This window comes from Rhamphochromis longiceps, linkage group LG10, assembly GCF_057381845.1.
Source record: "Rhamphochromis longiceps isolate RC_006_pf linkage group LG10, R_longiceps_female_GT1.1, whole genome shotgun sequence".
NCBI lineage: Eukaryota > Metazoa > Chordata > Actinopteri > Cichliformes > Cichlidae > Rhamphochromis > Rhamphochromis longiceps.
In genome coordinates this window covers 19,764,992-19,782,548 of record NC_140566.1, presented here as the reverse complement: position 1 = coordinate 19,782,548, position 17,557 = coordinate 19,764,992, and the positions used below count along the sequence as shown (strand labels likewise).

The 17,557-nt window shown below is 37.3% G+C and overlaps 1 protein-coding gene and 1 long non-coding RNA gene across 2 annotated transcripts in view; one reads left to right on the top strand and one right to left on the bottom strand.

The window, feature by feature from the left end:
• Positions 1 to 392: 392 nt before the first annotated feature.
• LOC146660746 (uncharacterized) lies at positions 393 to 4,133 on the bottom strand. Its single transcript, XR_014913458.1, has 3 exons — positions 4,058 to 4,133; positions 2,638 to 2,699; positions 393 to 2,424 (listed from the first exon to the last, which is right to left on the bottom strand). It is a non-coding gene; the product is annotated as an uncharacterized LOC146660746 (long non-coding RNA).
• Positions 4,134 to 9,386: 5,253 nt separating this feature from the next.
• Positions 9,387 to 17,557, top strand: part of rxfp2a (relaxin family peptide receptor 2a) — a 45,080-nt gene continuing 36,909 nt past the window's right edge. Inside the window, exon 1 of the mRNA XM_085419620.1 lies at positions 9,387 to 9,441. Within this exon, the coding sequence (XP_085275746.1) occupies positions 9,387 to 9,441 (55 nt within the window). The remainder of the gene's footprint in view (positions 9,442 to 17,557) is intronic.

The window sequence follows — 17,557 nt, the reverse complement described above, 5'->3', positions numbered from 1 at the left end:
CATGTTAACAACACAAAAGCCATATTAAACGCAGACTACTTTAGACCCGGAAGTAGGATTCGTCGCGTCATCACTGAACAACCGGATAAGTACGAGAAGTGCGGAAGTGAGAGGCTTGTGAAATGGGACTGTATACGCTTCGTCGCGCTGTTCAGGTTGCCTAGCAACCATGATACTAACCACTGGAAACGTGTCATACAGCTTTGTTTGACAGAAATGAAGGAGAAAATCTTTTGTTTTTATTATCATACACACACACACACACACACACACACACACACACACACACACACACACACACACACACACACACATATATATATATATATATATATATATATATATATATATATATATATATATATATCACTGACTTTCAGCTTGTTGTGTTTGTGGATATATGACTGACTTTAATTATTACACATTGGCACATAAATAAGTGACGTCATATTCAGTACTTTTGACAGTTCACTCTTCGGCCGCTCCATCTTATTAGGGAAATTCCACATACATAAATGTAAATTTCAAAACTCAACCCCATCATTTAATTTGTTTTTGATTGAATATTACTTAAACTCTCTTAAATTAACTTCCAATAAAAAAGGTTTATCATTGATTGAAATTCAGTCAGAAATGTTTAACGAATGAGCTGTCACAACTTTCAAATACAAAGTTGTTATGAAGTCTGTCACATTCCCCCCTTTTTTCTTTTTTTATCCTTTATTTATTTATCCTTCTTATTTCATTGTACTGTATATTGTTACTCTTATTTGCCTTGTATGTCTACTGTACAAACTGAACTGGAATGACTGACTGTTCGCTTTATGATTTCAATAAAGTTTGGAAAAATAACCAAAAAACAACCTCTTCAGCCGCTCCCTTCTGCCGTATTTTGCGGCAAAATTATCCACACCCACCGCCGCGCTATGAATTGTGGGATATATGGGACCACGAAGCGTGCACCGGAGCACGCTTGATATTTGGGGAAATCGACGGAGCATTTGGAGTATGCATTTGAAGCACACTTCGAATTGGGACAGCCGTCGTCGCGTGGCAGTGACGTAACCGCACTTTAAATGCGTACTTCAAGCGTGCAGTCTCTTAATTGGGACACAGCCATTGTCTCTCCAAAAACACTTCCCTTGTGCTTTTGAAAATCTGTTTTTTTTTCCTGTTTCTGCTGTCGTTTTTCCTATTTCCGTTGTGTTTTGTGTGCTTTTGCAGCATTTTTCTTATTGCTGTTTTTTTGTTGTTGTTTTTTTAAGTTGCAGCCCATTATCCTCTCAGGGCCACCGTAGAAAACCCGTTTGGTAATTTAAATGGTTTTTAAATTAATCACAGAACAGCGCATAGTTAGTGTTCTTGTCATGAGACAAGAGAATGATAAACCCGCGTGCAGAACGCTGTGAAAAGTGCAGGAGGTTTTATTTACAGATTGTTAGAAACAGAGAAAGTTGCTCTGTGGAAGGTGGTGTAGATCATTCTGGCGATCAGTGAGCACACACACAGGGAATTGTTGCTGGATTTGCACAGAAACACAGGTTAAAATTCAAAATAGCAACTGATGCACAGTCTTTGATGAAAGCTTACTGTTTTTTGAACTCCAGGGTGACAGGTGAATTTAACTTTGTTTACCCAATGCAGTACCTGAGATCTGACAGATGCCGGAGTCTGGCTCTGGCTGAGGCCCAGCAATAAAACGCTGGGAGGATTGATTCATCTCCTGTGGGGGAATCTGAGACTGCAAACTGGTAAGAGAGAGAACTGAATCGTGCAAAGAGTAATGACCACTTTTCTTGGTGGGAGTTCAGTGTCCACATCACGTATGTTCTGGAGATCTAACTTTGACAGGATGGTGACTAAAGTTATAGACACAAGTTGGTCAAAGGTGACTGGCAAGTCTTTTGGAACCAACTCACATTTCGTCAGCTTTATCAGGTCATGAAGGAAAGCACCATGAGGTGCTTTTTCCTCCCACTTGGTCTTTTAGCCAGTATCACAGTAAACACACTTTTAAAATTGTTAACAAATTCAGCATATGATGCCACATCATTTGGATTAATGACCATCTGTGCCAATTTAGTCAAATCAGTGGCTTTTTACAACTCATGGGCGAACTGGTTCAGGTGAGTGCAGTGCTCTCTTAGAAGGCTCCAGTAGAGCGGATGGAGGAGATGGAGCAGAGGTGTGAGGGGCAGATGCAGATGTAAGGGTTGGGTTTGTGCACACGTGAATTGCATCATTCCACCAAATTCTCCTATGTTTTGGAGCAGGATGTCTCGATTCAAAGTAACGTGATAAAAGACATCTTCTTGTTCATTCAGCTCTTCTCCTAGGGATGTGATTGTGTCCTGAGGTGATGGCTCCATGGTGGTCAGATCGGTCTGTCATAAGACCAACAGAATGATAGACCCACACAGAACACTGTGAAAAAGATTATTCACAAATTATTAGAGACAGAGGAAGTTGCTGTGAATTATAGAGAAGATGGTAGAGATAATGCTGGGGGTATGTGGGCGCACAAACACACACCATCACCAAGAAAGCATGAGGACTTCTGCACAGAAACACAGACTGAAATCTAAAACAGAAACTAATGCAGATAAGTAAAACGCTACCAGGAGTGTGAGACGTTACCAGTGAATTAATCAGCAGATCTTGTCACAAGTTGAATGGTGGCAATGCCAGGAGCCTCCTCTCTAAACAAACAAAAACACACAGAGAATTAGTTATTATCCAAGCCCACGTTTAAGTTTGTGTGACTCATGTGATGTATTTCTCTGATGTATAGACAGTAGAACAGCACAGAGAGATGCCAGCATAGAGAGAGAGAAAAACACAAAAAAACCTTTTGCGTCATGCGAGAACATCAAGCTCTTGGTTATAATCTTATTAAATGATCTCAGATGAAAGATGGCACCAAATTAGTGGTTAAGAAGGGAGGTGATATTTCTAAAGTGAAAATATGCATATCATCATTTTCATTTGCATATGAAAAAATGCAAAATGTGAAGTATATGTAGTTCAGTTACAATATGTGATGTGTCTACAACTGACTGATTGTGTAACTGTGGCACAAATACATTTCTCTCTAGTAAAATTACAGAACAAACACCATCTCCTATAACACACAAATACTGTATTCATTGCTTGTATTCATCAGAAATATTAATGTCATAAAAACTAACTTAATTTTTCCATTAAACGTGTAATTTTCAGTGCAGACAGACACGAACAGACTACCGGGCGACAAGACGAACATTATAAAATGATCCAAAAATGAGCAAGAAGTAATTAAATCAAATGAATTACATTTCTGAGCGAAGAAAAATATTAAAAAATACGTTTTTAAATAGTTTTTAAATGCAGGTAGAAATGAATGAACTGGGTTCATGTGTTTGCTTTACTGATTTACTTGTGCTGTAATATTATTATTATTATTATTATTAGTAGTAGTAGTAGTATTGTTATTATAACATAACTTCAGAGAAACGTTCAGCCATACCGCCCTCAAGAAGGAAGTGCAGAAGCATCAAAAGTAGCCCATATGGAAAAGATATATCTTATAAAGTTTGTATCTGTCTTGTGTGAAACTTGTATGAAAAGCATATAAGAGTGAAAACAGATATAAGATCCCTTGAAAAATTATATAATGAAACTTGTATGTTTTGGATACTTACTAAAAAAATGTATGAAAGTAATGAGAAAGTGGCCACTTTCATGAGTAATCACATATAAGTTTTTACTATTTCTTTTCCATATGGGAGAACAAGTTGATTAAGAAATAGCTTCTCCACATGGGCGGTAAGGACACTAAATACACACTCCTAACACTGATAACACACAGTGTTACTTTATGCTGGAGTCAGCCCAAGGATCTTTTGCACATCTTCAGCTCATTCAAAATGCTGCTGCCCGCCTCTTGACTGATACCCGCAGGCACAAACATATAACACCTATCCTGTCCTCTCTTCAATGGTTTCCTGTTCATGACAGAATCTATTTCAAAGTCCTAACGCTGGTTTATAAATGCCTAAATGGTCTTGGTCCTGCATACCTTTCCAAGCCTTATATTCCTTCGCAGGCCCTTAGATCAGCCGACCAGCTGCTTTTGGTTGTCCCGAAATCTAGGCTAAAACATAGAGGAGAACGAGCGTTTTCAATTATGGCTCCCAAACTTTGGAATACGCTGCCTTTCAATATTAGATAGGCATCTTTGTTTCCTGTTTTTAAGTCACTTTTGAAAACACACCTTTTTTCTATAGACTGGTGTGAGTTGATATGTTTATTATGTGTTTATGTGAGTGTCATTGTTTTTGTCTTACCCCTTTGTTTCTGTACAGCACTTTGGGCAAACTTTCTGTTTTTAAATGTGCTATATAAATGAATTGGATTTGGATTTGGACAGTATAACTCTCAGATCCAATAATTTGGTTGTGTGTGATTTAAGCAACATGCCTGTTTACTTGTGTTTGTTACTTTTTGATGTCTGCTTTCATGACTTTTCTGTTACATGTCTGTATTTCATTGTGTTTTTTTCAGTATTAATGCACCTTCAGATGTAGCATCTTATCTTATTTTATTTTGTCTTATAACCTGGTCAGCAGGTGAGGCTAAAGCAGTAATGCACCTCCTCTGTGAATTTAGCTGTGGGGAGCATTTATCAGATTCAGTTCTGTAATACATTTTATATACGTTTTTATATATTTTATAAATTTTATATATTTAACACGAGAGGCATTTGAACAGGTATCGAGGTATCGAGTTAAAACTAAGTGAGGGAAAGCTGCATGATGGGGTGGGGTTAATTTGCAGCCGTAAACAAGGCAAAGGTGGCAAGAGGTGGATGAATATGTTATTTTCTGGGGAGGCTCTTAACCTACATTCCAATAAAGCCAACCCACTGAGAGAGAGAGAGATCCACTGAGCTCCTGGAAGTCCACAGTGTTATCGGGATGTATTTAAGCACCATCTCAGTTTAACTTTGCACGGTACATGCTTAACTCGATAGTAATCCTACATTTTGAGGGTTTTTTTTTTCTGAATTCCACATGTCGGACATGCTCTGAGACACTGGTCGGACTCGGACTTCACTCCTGTAGGCCTATTTTATTTGGCGACCTGCAGGTTATTTTATTTGGTCTGAGCATCGCCGCCGGAGCACTTGTGTCAAGCCAGCCTCCAATTCGAGACTTGCAGTCAAGCCAGCCTCCAGTTTGTTTTACGTTCCCTGTGTATTCAAAGTATTACGGGAATGGATGTGGAAACCGGATTTCAAAATAAAAGCCAACTTCGAGTGAATTAACAGATATGTTAAGAACATAATAACATATAATTTAGGCTTTTTTTTTTTACAAACTCTAATGTTAGATCTATATGACACAGCCTTGTACCCTAATTGTGCCCTGTCACTATCAAGGCCATCTTATTTTGGATTTCAAAGTAAAAGCCCTGTGAATCTTCATTTTTGAACTACTCTTTCAATGACTTAATAATGCTCTTAAAAGCAAAAGTCGTATTTCCAAATACTATTTGAACTTTATATCAACACTTTCCAACCACAGTCTTTTTACAGTGATACCATATCAATATCAAGTCAGTCTGATTTTGCCTTTCATAGTAATGGCCCTTTGAAATTGTCCATAATTGACTTAATCTTCTAACGATTCAAAATGCTCTAAAATGAAAAATTCTTGTTTCCACAGGGTAATTCCACCTTAGATCAACAGTATACAGCCCCACAGTGATACCATATCAATATCAAGTCATTCTGATTATGCCTTCCAAAATAAAAGCCTTTTTAAATTGTCCATAATTGACCTAACTTTCAGTGATTTCAAAATGTTTTAAAATGGAAATTTCCTGTTTCCACAGGGTAATTCCACTCCAGATCAACAGTATACAGCCCCACAGTGATACCATATCAATATCAAGTCATTCTGATTATGCCTTCCAAAATAAATGCCCTTTCAAATTGAGCATATACGGCCTACTTTTTTGACGATTTCAAAATGTTCTTAAACAGAATTTTGCTGTTTCCACAGGATAATTTCACTTTAGTTCAACAGTATACAACCTCACGATGTTACCATATCAATATCAAGTCATTCTGATTTTGCTTTCAAAAATAAAAGCATTTTCAAACTGCCCATATCTGACTTGATCCTGGAACAATTTCAAAATGCTCTAAAATGGAAAATTCCTGTTTCCACAGGGTAATTCCACCTTAGATCAACAGTATACAGCCCCACAGTGATACCATATCAATATCAAGTCATTCTGATTATGCCTTCCAAAATAAATGCCCTTTCAAATTGAGCATATATACGACCTACTTTTTTAACGATTTCAAAATGTTCTTAAGAAGAATTTTGCTGTTTCCACAGGATAATTTCACTTTAGGTCAACAGTATACAACCTCACGATGTTACCATATCAATATCAAGTCATTCTGATTATGCCTTCCAAAATAAAAGACTTTTCAAATTGCCAAGATACGACCTACTCTTTTAAAGATTTCAAAATGCTCTAAAAGTGAAAATTGCTGTTTCCACAGGATAATTTCACTTTAGGTCAACAGTATACAACCTCACGATGTTACCATATCAATTTCAAGTAATTCTGATTATGCCTTCCAAAATAATGGCCTGTTGAAAATGCCCATAATTTACCTAACTTTCAGTGATTTCAGAATGCTCTAAAAAGGAAGATTTCAGTTTCCACAGGGTAATTCCACTTTAGATCAACAGTATACAACCTCACGATGTTACCATGTCAATTTCAAGTCAGTCTGATTTTGCTTTTCAAAATAAAAGCTTTTTCAATTTGCCCATATATGACTTACTCTTGGAGCGAATTCAAAATGCTCTAAGATGGAAAATTGCTGTTTCCACAGCATAATTCCACTTTAGATCAATAGTATCCAACCCCACAGTGATACCATATCAATATCAAATCAGTCTGATGTTGCCTTCCAAAATAAAAGACTTTTCAAATTGCCGATATACGACCTACTCTTTTAAAGAATTCAGAACGCTCTAAAAATGAAACTTGCTCTTTCCACAGGATGAATCCATGTTAGATCAAAAGTGTACATCCACACCATGGTACTACTTCAATTTCAAGTCATTCTGATTTTGCCTTCCAAAATAATGGCCTGTTGAAAATGCCGATAACTTACCTAACTTTCAGTGATTTCGGAATGCTCTAAAAAGGAAATTTTCTGTTTCCACAGAATAATTTCACTTTAAATCAACAGTATACAACCCCACAGAGATACGATGTTAAGATCAAGTCACTCTGATTTTGCCTTCCAAAATAAAAGTATTTTCAAATTGCCCGTAGACGACCTACTCGTTTAACGATTTCAAAATGCTCTTAAATTGCTCTTTATATTTTAAGTCTGTGGAAAGATGTCATTCTAAATAAAGAAATTACAAAACAGCTTGCAAACCAACCATGACATCTTTCCACAGACTTAAAATATAAACGTACTATCAATTACAACCTAGTGGCAATTTCAGCTTCCTTTTACATCATCTTTATGATTCAATTCTGTCATAATCAATTGAGTCTGATTTTGCTTTTCAAAATGAAAACCCAATATGTGTTGAAACAGCAATTTTCATTTTTAAAACATTCTGAAATAATTGAAAGAGTATATCACATATGGACAAATTCGACGGGCCATTAATTTGAAAGGCGAAATCAGACCAACATGAAATTTACATGGTTTTACTGTCGGGTTGGATACTGTTGATCTAAAGTGGAATTATCCTGTGGAAACAGCATCTTTCAATTTAAGAGCATTTTGAAATCGTTAAAAGAGTAGGTCGTATCTTGGCAATTTGAAAAGTCTTTTATTTTGGAAGGCATAATCAGAATGACTTGATATTAATATGGTATCACTGTGGGGCTGTATACTGTTGATCTAAGGTGGAATTACCCTGTGGAAACAGGAATTTTCCATTTTAGAGCATTTTGAAATTGTTCCAGGATCAAGTCAGATATGGGCATTTTGAAAATGCTTTTATTTTTGAAAGCAAAATCAGAATGACTTGATATTGATGTGGTAACATCGTGAGGTTGTATACTGTTGACCTAAAGTGAAATTATCCTGTGGAAACAGCAATTTTCACTTTTAGAGCATTTTGAAATCTTTAAAAGAGTAGGTCGTATCTTGGCAATTTGAAAAGTCTTTTATTTTGGAAGGCATAATCAGAATGACTTGATATTGATATGGTAACATCGTGAGGTTGTATACTGTTGACCTAAAGTGAAATTATCCTGTGGAAACAGCAAAATTCTTTTTAAGAACATTTTGAAATCGTTAAAAAAGTAGGTCGTATATATGCTCAATTTGAAAGGGCATTTATTTTGGAAGGCATAATCAGAATGACTTGATATTGATATGGTATCACTGTGGGGCTGTATACTGTTGATCTAAAGTGGAATTACCCTGTGGAAACAGGAATGTGCCATTTTAGAGCATTTTGAAATTGTTCCAGGAGCAACTCAGATATGGGCAGTTTGAAAATGCTTTTATTTTTTAAAGCAATATCAGAATGTCTTGATATTGATATGGTAACATCGTGAGGTTGTATACTGTTGATCTGGAGTGGAATTACCCTGTGGAAACAGGAAATTTCCATTTTAAAACATTTTGAAATCACTGAAAGTTAGGTCAATTATGGACAATTTAAAAAGGCTTTTATTTTGGAAGGCATAATCAGAATGACTTGATATTGATATGGTATCACTGTGGGGCTGTATACTGTTGATCTAAGGTGGAATTACCCTGTGGAAACAAGAATTTTTCATTTTAGAGCATTTTGAATCGTTAGAAGATTAAGTCAATTATGGACAATTTCAAAGGGCCATTACTATGAAAGGCAAAATCAGACTGACTTGATATTGATATGGTATCACTGTAAAAAGACTGTGGTTGGAAAGTGTTGATATAAAGTTCAAATAGTATTTGGAAATACGACTTTTGCTTTTAAGAGCATTATTAAGTCATTGAAAGAGTAGTTCAAAAATGAAGATTCACAGGGCTTTTACTTTGAAATCCAAAATAAGATGGCCTTGATAGTGACAGGGCACAATTAGGGTACAAGGCTGTGTCATATAGATCTAACATTAGAGTTTGTAAAAAAAAAAAAAAAAGCCTAAATTATATGTTATTATGTTCTTAACATATCTGTTAATTCACTCGAAGTTGGCTTTTATTTTGAAATCCGGTTTCCACATCCATTCCCGTAATACTTTGAATACACAGGGAACGTAAAACAAACTGGAGGCTGGCTTGACTGCAAGTCTCGAATTGGAGGCTGGCTTGACACCAGTGCCGGAGCGCAGCGGGAGCAGGACAGCCTCACAGCCTCAGGATGAATGTACCTGCCGTCATGTTGCTCATCCACTTGACCCACATTCATTTGAAAGGTAAAGACACTTTAATGCATTCAATAGGTTATTTCAATTATTCTTCGTACTTTAAACAGATTCAATTTTTTTTTTATTTTTTGTTCATGTGCCAGCATGTTTGATGGACACGAATATCGAGAAACACGAAGGGGCAAAAAATCTGCGCAGCATTATTTACACTGTTAACTGCAGGATTGAAACCATGCGCTCCCCTTTCAAAGAGTCTCGTCTGTCCTGCAGTGATCTGAGACGGACTGAGGTGTTATTCCTGCCGCAGAGGGTGGAAAAGTCTCAAACACACTGCGAGTGCTCATTTCAGCGTGAGCAGAATGATCTGAGAGAAACAAAACGAACACAGACCCTAAAATTCAGGATGCGATACGGACGCTCTGATAGGCTTGAATTTGCATTGCCGAGAATTTGTGTAAGCGCTAAATTGCTCAACGGGACGAAACTGTATCAACCATTGTGACGAATTAAAGTATGAATGATATTATTTTACGTTTTTCTGATTTTTTTTTCATCCACTGCAACATGAATGAACATTTCTTCCACAACTTGCCACCCTGAGACTCATCTCATCTCCCACAGCATTAGAAAAGTTTGACTGTGTGATGTTGTCTATAAGCGCCTAATTAACTCTTAAGAAAATCACCACTTCCTAATATGAAGATCAATAAATTATATGTGTTTAATACTGTAGGCTTTGTTTTTTTAAAAAAAACAAAAGGGGGACATTAATAATGAGCAGTGCTAACATCATGACGGAGGCATGTGTGAGTCAGGCGGCAAACAAGAGACCACACAACATTCACACTTCAGGAAATTATCAGCTGCATCACTTACAAGAGTTTATTTAATACATGTTTACAGAACGGACCCCATTTTTTACATTTTAATTCAGTGTCCAGGACGCTCTTGAGTTTACTGATTTAATCTATGAGTCATGGATCAACAAGCAGCTGACAGCACAGGTTGCGCCAGTCCTTCCCTCTTTCTGGTCAGGATTATTTTCTGTGTTCAGCTCACCTGCACTACAGATGTTTCCAGTTGTGCAGCCAGGGAGGTTCAACTGCAGAAAATACAGTGAAGCAAGAGCAATAATTCAGCCAGTAGTGAAACCCATTACTGTTTTTACAATTCAGTGTTTTGGGCTAATTTAGGTTTTGAAGTTACAGTGATGTGAATCAGAGGCTCCTCAGCTTATCTCAAAATCATGCTTATTTTTAAAATTTGGAGAAAAAAAATCTGCAAATTGAAGAAGTTTTGATTTTATTAATATATTTAATATATTTACAGATATGCATAAAATCATCATTTGAGTATGTATTGGCGTTGATCACCTGATATTTGACCCGTTGGTGACTGAATAGAAACACTCGAGGTGAACAGGCAGCACAGAGGCAGACATGATGTCACTTTGTGTTCTTTCTCCACTGCTCTCTTTATGTGTGAATGTTCCCTCTGCCTCAGACAAAGGTGTGAAATTAAGTCTATCTTTATGGTTATTGGAAGACTCTCGAGACACCGGTATACTGTTTTCTTCCATGACTGCCTGAGTTCTCTCAAATGTGGTCATATTTCAAGTAAAGCAGGCTGTATCTCTCTTTCTATGTTCATCATACACAAAAACAGAACAGAGTGTTGATCCTTTGATGGAAGTGGCCTGTAATTCATCCAACAAACAACTCAGTCACCAACAATTTGAACATGAATTAAAACATGATGCATGCAGTGCGGGATTATACTAAACTCCACAAATTTTGCACGAGTAAGTTCTGGCTTTAAAATCAAAGAGTGAGATCACAAACTTAAAAGAATCGTGCTGTGAAAATAACATTTCCATCATCCTGATTTCATCTTTTTTTATATTTCTTGCACTTAGGTTTTTCAGATTATCAAACAAATTTTAATATTGGACAAAAACATGCAGTGCAAATACGAAATGCAGTGTTCAAATGCTGATTTTATTTATTAAGGGGAAAAAGTCGACCTGACCGTGTGTGAAAAAGTCATTACAAGGCATTACGTAAAAAGAATATGATACCAACAATCAAACATGGTGGTGGTATACCACTATAGTGTGACGGTCTGGGGTTGCTTTGCTGCTGGAAGACTTGTTGTAATTGATGGAACCACGAATTCGTCTCTCCAGCAGAAAACCCTGAACAAGAGTGTCCAGAAGCTCGAGAGCACTTGGGTTTTACAGCTGTTTCACGGAGTTGTTCTGACCCTTGAGCCATATTTTGTGCCCATGAGAGGGTTTTCTTTCACAGTCATAGACATAACAGCAGCAACAGTTTATACCAGGGGTGTCAAATGTACAGCCCGTGGGCAGGATGTGGTGTCCAATACAATTATATCCACCCCAGTAGATAATTTTATGTGTCAGTTATTATTGGCCCGTTAGTAAGTGGGAGACTAACTTTAAACCCTGCTGAAAATCCTTGCAGGCAGGGATGGGACTGGCACACCATTCAGCCAATCAATCGGCCATTGTGTGAAGGAAGGAACGGGGCAGACGTTCCAAGACAGCAAGTGTAGTGCTGCAGGTCAAGTACACAGAGAGATGGCAGAACTGCCAAAACCTTTTTTATCTGTAATGTCCTTACTCGTATTGGTAAATAGACTAGTGGACAGGACAAAGGGGTTATATATGAAATATAATGTTTGCAAGTATCTTAAGGACCTCATCATTTTACCTACATTATAACCAATTAAAATATCTTTGTAGAACTATTGCTATATTTTTGCAATTTCTGCCGCCCACTTGGCCAGACCCTTTAACTGGATAAATAAAGGATATATGAAAAGTGCCAAAAACTACATGCTGACAGGAATGTTTGTAGCTCAAGATGAATTATATGAATTATACTGTTCACGAGGGACCATAATTTCACATGTTATGGACCAACGAGTGATTTATAGCTTTTATAGCGATTTTTGGCGGACAATCAATTTTTGGCAAAACACTGGATTCAAATGCAAGCGTGTTGGGAAAAAGTGAAGCAAACTGAGCAGTGTCTGGCTGCATTTCAATGCAAAGCTGAGTGCAGAATTTATAGAATTAGGGGCTGGCTACAGTGATACCTTTTTTTATTTTCAGCTATTTTCTATTGTGGAGGACAAAAGGTTTCAAACTTCTCCAATCCTGTTTTATGACTACTGTTAAAAAAATAAACAAAAATAAAAATAGAAAACTGGACAGTCTGAGCAATGAGCTGCCAGAACTTATTCTGTAATTTTGCAGAGTCACGCTGACAGATTTCCGTTTTTGTAACAGCAGCTTTTTCTTTAACATGTAGAAAAACAGTTAAAAAATTTGACTTCTTTACACAGGAAGCAGAGTTTCACCAGTTTGCCCACTTATGTTTAAAGCAGGCTGTATGTGGCCCGTGATATAAAACGACTGACACCTCTGGTTTCGAAGTACTGAAACAGGCATTCACAAAAAGAAGATGTCACAGCCACATTTCACTTTCTCTTTTATTAGTTGCTGCTTTTAGCTTCAGTCTCACAGTCCTGGCAGCCTGCAGGACCTTCGGTCACTAGGGAAAAGTGAGTATTCCTCGATTGGCGTCAAAGAGGGTTCCACGCTACAAACTTCCCTAAGACTGCTTTGGTTGGTGTCAGATTGCTAGGGCTGCCTGTAGTTTGCACTGAAGATGGCAATTTGCCTCCAAACACCCACTGACTAAACATCAGCAAGCAGTAGTAAATCTTAAAAAGCCTGAAACTTTCCGTAAGCCCTCACTATGCGCCTGTCACACCTTTATTTTAACTATATCGTTTATTTATTGTATATTAGACAATTTTTTTCTTTTTTCTATTATTTTTTTTTATTATTGTCAACTGAATAGAGAATTATCTATTTTCCTTAGCAACCAGTGGTTACTAGGGCGTTACTGACGGGTCTCTATGACCAGGGCTTTAGAAATTGATTTCACAGCAACTGCCAGGAACCTGAAAAACCACATAAAAGTGGTCAGGGAATTTTTGTTGTTTCTACATGAGTGGTGTCAATCATAAGGTTCAGGGGCCTGAATTGATCCTCAAAGACTCAAATCTGGCCCATTTGGAAAATTGGATCAATGTGAGCTGTATGTGGCCCTCAATTTAAGATGAGTTCAGCATCGCTGTTCTACATATTACATAAAGCATGGAAAAAACTTTAAGTGCATTGTTTTTCTTAATATTTATGTTGAAAGTAAATCGTTGCATTGTTTAAATTGCATGTTTTCTATCGCAAATTTTTACAGTACTGTTAATCACTATTATTAAAACTGTGGATCAGGGCCCACATTTTCTGACATGACACAAAGAAAACGGGGATTCGGTTTAACATACCAACACTATGAGCCTTAAAATTCCCTATTTGGAGAGCTCACTCATTAAGTCAGGTAACTTTACTTACACTGTAAGTGTACATAGCAACAAGATCACATAAACAAAGATTAAAAAAAAACATGACAGTAACCATTTAAATGAGATAACAAAATAAAATTGTATAAACGCCCTGGGTTAAATTTATAAAAGGGCTTAAATAAAAAAATCAATTAGAAAATTAAATGCACAAATAAAATCCAATGTAATGGAAACATGGTTTGACAAAACCACGAAGCATCTCAGGCTTGACTTGTGTTTGCGTTTGATTTAAAATTGCGAATCACTGGACCGGTTCTTATGTGGGAAGACAGATTATTCCAGAGCCCAGAAGCAACAGCAGAGAAAGCTTGCCTCGGCACGTTTTTTAGGAGAGAGGAGACCACTGAGAGAAGTTTTCGGGAGGATGACCTCAATGAACTGAAGGGAAATTGGGGAATTAAAATATCCATAACATATTGTGGATCTGATCGGCAGAGGGCTTTAAAAACTGTGACGTCTTTTCTTTATTCCCTGGTCAGTCACATTCACTTGCATTCCATTGAATGTGTTTTCGTTTTTTATGCTTAATGTGCAAAAAAACAACAATAAAAGCTGGTGGATCTAGCTAATCATTACACATTAATAATAAATGATTAATAAACCACGTGTGCACTGGCCCTGTTCTCTGGCACAGTGGGTTTGAAGTAAAACCTTGACTCGTTGTTTACATCTGTATTCTGATGAGAGCGAGGACATTCAAAGTGAATGTCAGCATTTTTTCCTCACTGTGTCATGTTGTGAAGTGACGAGTTTGGACCCAAAATGCAGACTCACAAGTAAATACAAAAATTCAACAAAATATAAAAGGTAGGGATGGACCAACCTGATATTACGTATCAGTCAATGTAATCCGATCCATTAAATATCACAAAAATATTTCACAAAACTTGCGACATGGCGTAGCCCAACTCGTGACCTCACGTCGGAGCGGTATGCGTCACGTGATAGAGCAGCTGTGGCGTGCGAGACATGTCGGCGGTCTGGTTGAGCATTTGTATTTTATAATCAATGCAACTGTTTTTTTTTAAATATCTTGCTGCATTTTGTATAAGTTCATACTCAAGTTTTAAAAAACAAAACACTAAAGCTATTCTGTTATACCTGTATGCAAAAAAATACACTGCACCCAAAGTTCAGCAATACTGATCAATCTAATAAACCTACACCATCCTCCCTATTCTGATATTTTAAAGAGTACTTGGGGGAAATATTAAACAACAATCAACTTCCAGCAAAAAAACATAAGGAACTACCCACCACCCTCTGCCTCATCGTAATCAACTTTAATTTAATGCATGTGTAAAACAAATGCACAGAAATCAATAATTTTTCTACAGTAATTAAATAGATTCAACACCTTTCTTCAACAGAATTGCAGACTGCACAGATGGTACCTTCCCAAAGGAAAAAAGAGTACATATCCTACTAACTATTAGACTTAACAGTTACTATATACAGTAATGGACTTATTTACATTTTACATCACATGAAAACTTTGGTTGTAAGATTCAGATAATTATTTATTAAAAGCTCAACATTTTAAATGAGAATAAGAAAGAAAAGTATGTCTTTGTGCCCCCTTTCCCCTGTTGATGCCCTACCTGCCCCCCCGGCAAAACTTTGCTAGACCCGCCCCTGCACAGTTACCAGCCATCAGCTACACGTAGAAAGTAATATTAAATAAATTCTAACAACAGATTATCAAGCTTAAACGTGCTTCTGTTATTCAGCCGCTGGTTTCCTCTTTCTGGTGCGAAGTGGGCGATGAACAAACAAGAGAGGCGGACTCGCAACAGAAAAGCCGATCAACTGATCATTGATCAGTTTCATGATTTCAAGTAGCAACAGGAGAGGGAGAGAAGAAGAGGCAGTCGCTCTATATATCGGTTGTTAAGCTTAACGTGGGAATGCTTACAAACACATATTTCTGCTAAGTACTCTTTAAAATACCAGAATAGGGAGGATGGAGTAGGTTTATTAGATTGATCAGTATTGCTGAACTATGAAATATTTTGGGTGCAGTGTATTTTTTGCATACAGGTATAACAGAATAGCTTTAATGTTTTATTTTTTAAAACTTGAGTATGAACGTATACAAAATGTAGCAAGATATTTAAAAAAAAACAGTTGTATTGATTATAAAATACACTAAGATAAGATAAGATAAGATAAGATAAGATAAGATAAGATAAGATAAGATAAGATAAGATAAGATAAGATAAGATAGAACTTTATTAATCCCTCGGGTGGGTTCCTCTGGGAAATTCGATTTCCAAAAAAGCACAGCACCGACAGAAGTTACAGAGTTACAGAATATTATATATATATATACACACACACACACACACACACATATATAATACAGAGACAATATAAATAAAATATACGAAGGGGATAAATAGAATAAATAGGAATAAAAAATAAAAATAAAAATACAAGTGAATTGCACATTTCAAGTATTGAGGTCTATTGCACTGTTGACTATTTACAAAAGTATTGCACAAAAGGTATTGCACAGTGAGGTGAAGAGGCACTACAGCTTAGTTGTTCCCCCCTCCTTTGTCCTCCTGTTTCCCCTCCCTCTCCCCTCCAGAGAGGAGTTAAACAGTTTGATGGCGTGTGGGACAAAGGAGTTTTTAAGTCTGTTAGTTCTTGTCTTGTCACTATATCGGATTCATATCTGTATCAGCAGATATCCAAATTTATGATATCGGTATCGGACGTAAAAAAGTGGTATTGTGCCATCTCTAATAAAAGGCAACAAACTCTGGAAAACTAGAAACACTAGGAGGGGATGGTGACTAATGCTCTGTCAAGGGACAAAGAGAGACTCAGAAAGTAAATGTAGAGGCAGGTGATTAGAGGAAGAGGAGACACATGGGCACACAGCTAAACTGAATACACTTAATGTCACAAAACAGAACACGATGAACACAGGACAACAGACAGAAACTGAAACTGAGGCACACAAACTTCACAAAAGGGAAAATAAACATGGATTCACCACTGACTAAACATGGTACGTGGAACACAGGGGAGGCATGATAACGGATACACAAAGACTACAAAAAAAAATAAGAAGACCCGAGAACAAATATTAAACAGAGGAATTACAACTATAGTAAGAAGCAAAGCCTCAGAATATTAAATAACCCAAAATCAAGAGCCCAAACACATAAACGCTGGCTCCAGAGCCATGACACACTGTGAGTGCTAATCTGTAGCTGGTTAACAGATTTACTATACATACAAAACACCCACAGTTTGAGACTGTGAGCAGAGACAAACCCAACCTCAGAGGTCATGACTTAGAGAACTACTAGTGCTGGGCTCAAGCCTAGAAAAATGGGAGAGTTGCTTCAGGAGGGGCATACGGTGTAAACTCAGTGCCAATTCAAACATGCAGATACATGTGCTGTGGAGACCCCTGGAGAAATAAGGGATCAGCAAAAAAAAATATCTTGTCAGTTTTCAAGAATAATTTCATAACTCGTAAGCAGTGTTGGTCAAGTTACTTGAAAAAAGTAATCAGTAACTAATTACTCTGCATTTGACCCATTCACTCAGTGAAGCAGTGGGCAGCCCACTAAGCAGGTGCCCGGGGAGCAGTGTGTAGGGACGGTACCTTGCTCAGGGGTACCTCAGGGTAGCCGTTAAGTGGATTCGAACCGCCGACCTTCCGATCATGGGGCGACCACTTTACCTACTG